Source organism: Egretta garzetta, unplaced genomic scaffold (assembly GCF_000687185.1).
Source record: "Egretta garzetta isolate BGI_Z169 unplaced genomic scaffold, ASM68718v1 scaffold840, whole genome shotgun sequence".
Classification (NCBI taxonomy): Eukaryota; Metazoa; Chordata; class Aves; order Pelecaniformes; family Ardeidae; genus Egretta; species Egretta garzetta.
Genome location: NW_009258262.1, coordinates 483,938 through 484,881, shown reverse-complemented (window position 1 = coordinate 484,881; position 944 = coordinate 483,938). Strand labels below are relative to the sequence as shown.

General features: G+C 61.9%; 1 protein-coding gene across 1 annotated transcript in view; it reads right to left on the bottom strand.

Annotated features, from left to right (window-relative positions):
• Positions 1-337: 337 nt before the first annotated feature.
• LOC104133079 (leupaxin) overlaps positions 338-944 on the bottom strand; it is a gene marked incomplete at its 3' end in the record, with an annotated part of 2,584 nt that continues 1,977 nt past the window's right edge. The window contains exons 6-7 of the mRNA XM_035898439.1: positions 711-788; positions 338-501 (exon numbers count right to left, since the gene is read on the bottom strand). Coding sequence (XP_035754332.1) covers positions 338-501; positions 711-788 — 242 coding nt within the window. The remainder of the gene's footprint in view (positions 502-710; positions 789-944) is intronic.

Genomic DNA, 944 nt, shown 5'->3' with positions numbered 1-944 from the left:
GGGGAGAGGGATTTGCCCACGGATGTTTATTGGCAATTTGCAAATGTTAAAAAAAGGCCCGGGGGGGACAGGGGACACCCAGTTCCCGGGGGCTGCCTGCGCTTGGGGAGGGGCCCAGCCTGGGTAAGGGGTCCCCTGCTGCCTGGCACCCCCAAGCCCTGCTGTGCTCCTTTCCCTGGCCCTGGGGCCAGCTGGGCCCTGAGCAAACGGGGCTGTTTGCTCACGCTGGGATTAGCTGCTCTCTTTGTTCCTTTGACTTTCTCCTCCCTTTATGCCAGACCCTTTTATGGGGGCTTCAAAGAGGGCTGCCCCCCCCCCCCCCCCCCCCCCCGCCAGCCTGCCGCCCACTCACCGCGCAGACGAAGCACTCGGGGTGCCAGACACCCTGCAGGGCCGACAGGTAATTGTCCGTCACGGGGCGATCACAGCCCTGGCATTTCAGGGCAAACATGGCCAGGAAGTCCTGGCGGCAATACGGTTTCCCGCTCCGCTCGTGGAAACCTGTGGGGAGGGTGTGGGATGGGCGCCCACCTGGGAGGAGGCTTATGGCGGGGGGCAGCGGGGCATGGCCATGGGGGTGCCCAGGATAGGAGGTGAGGGGAAGACCACGGTGGGAGATGTTGGATGGGGCAATGGGTGTGAGGGCTGGGCTGTGGGGGGGGATACCTGGAGAGGGGGCAGGACCCCCACACCTGTACCCCGGGGCATACCGTCATCTCCAAACACTTTCCCGCAGTGGGCACAGAAGAAGTGCTCGGGGTGCCAGGTCTGATCCAGAGCCGTGAGGACTTTCTGCAGGAAGCGGGGAGGTGAGGCGGCCGGTGGCGGGGTGAAAAAGCACGGATATATTAGGTGCATCCCTGCAGGAAGCTGTGACAACAACAAAACCCTTGAAGTTAAAATACTATCTAACATGCTTTAATCAAAACCCATGTGGACCTTTT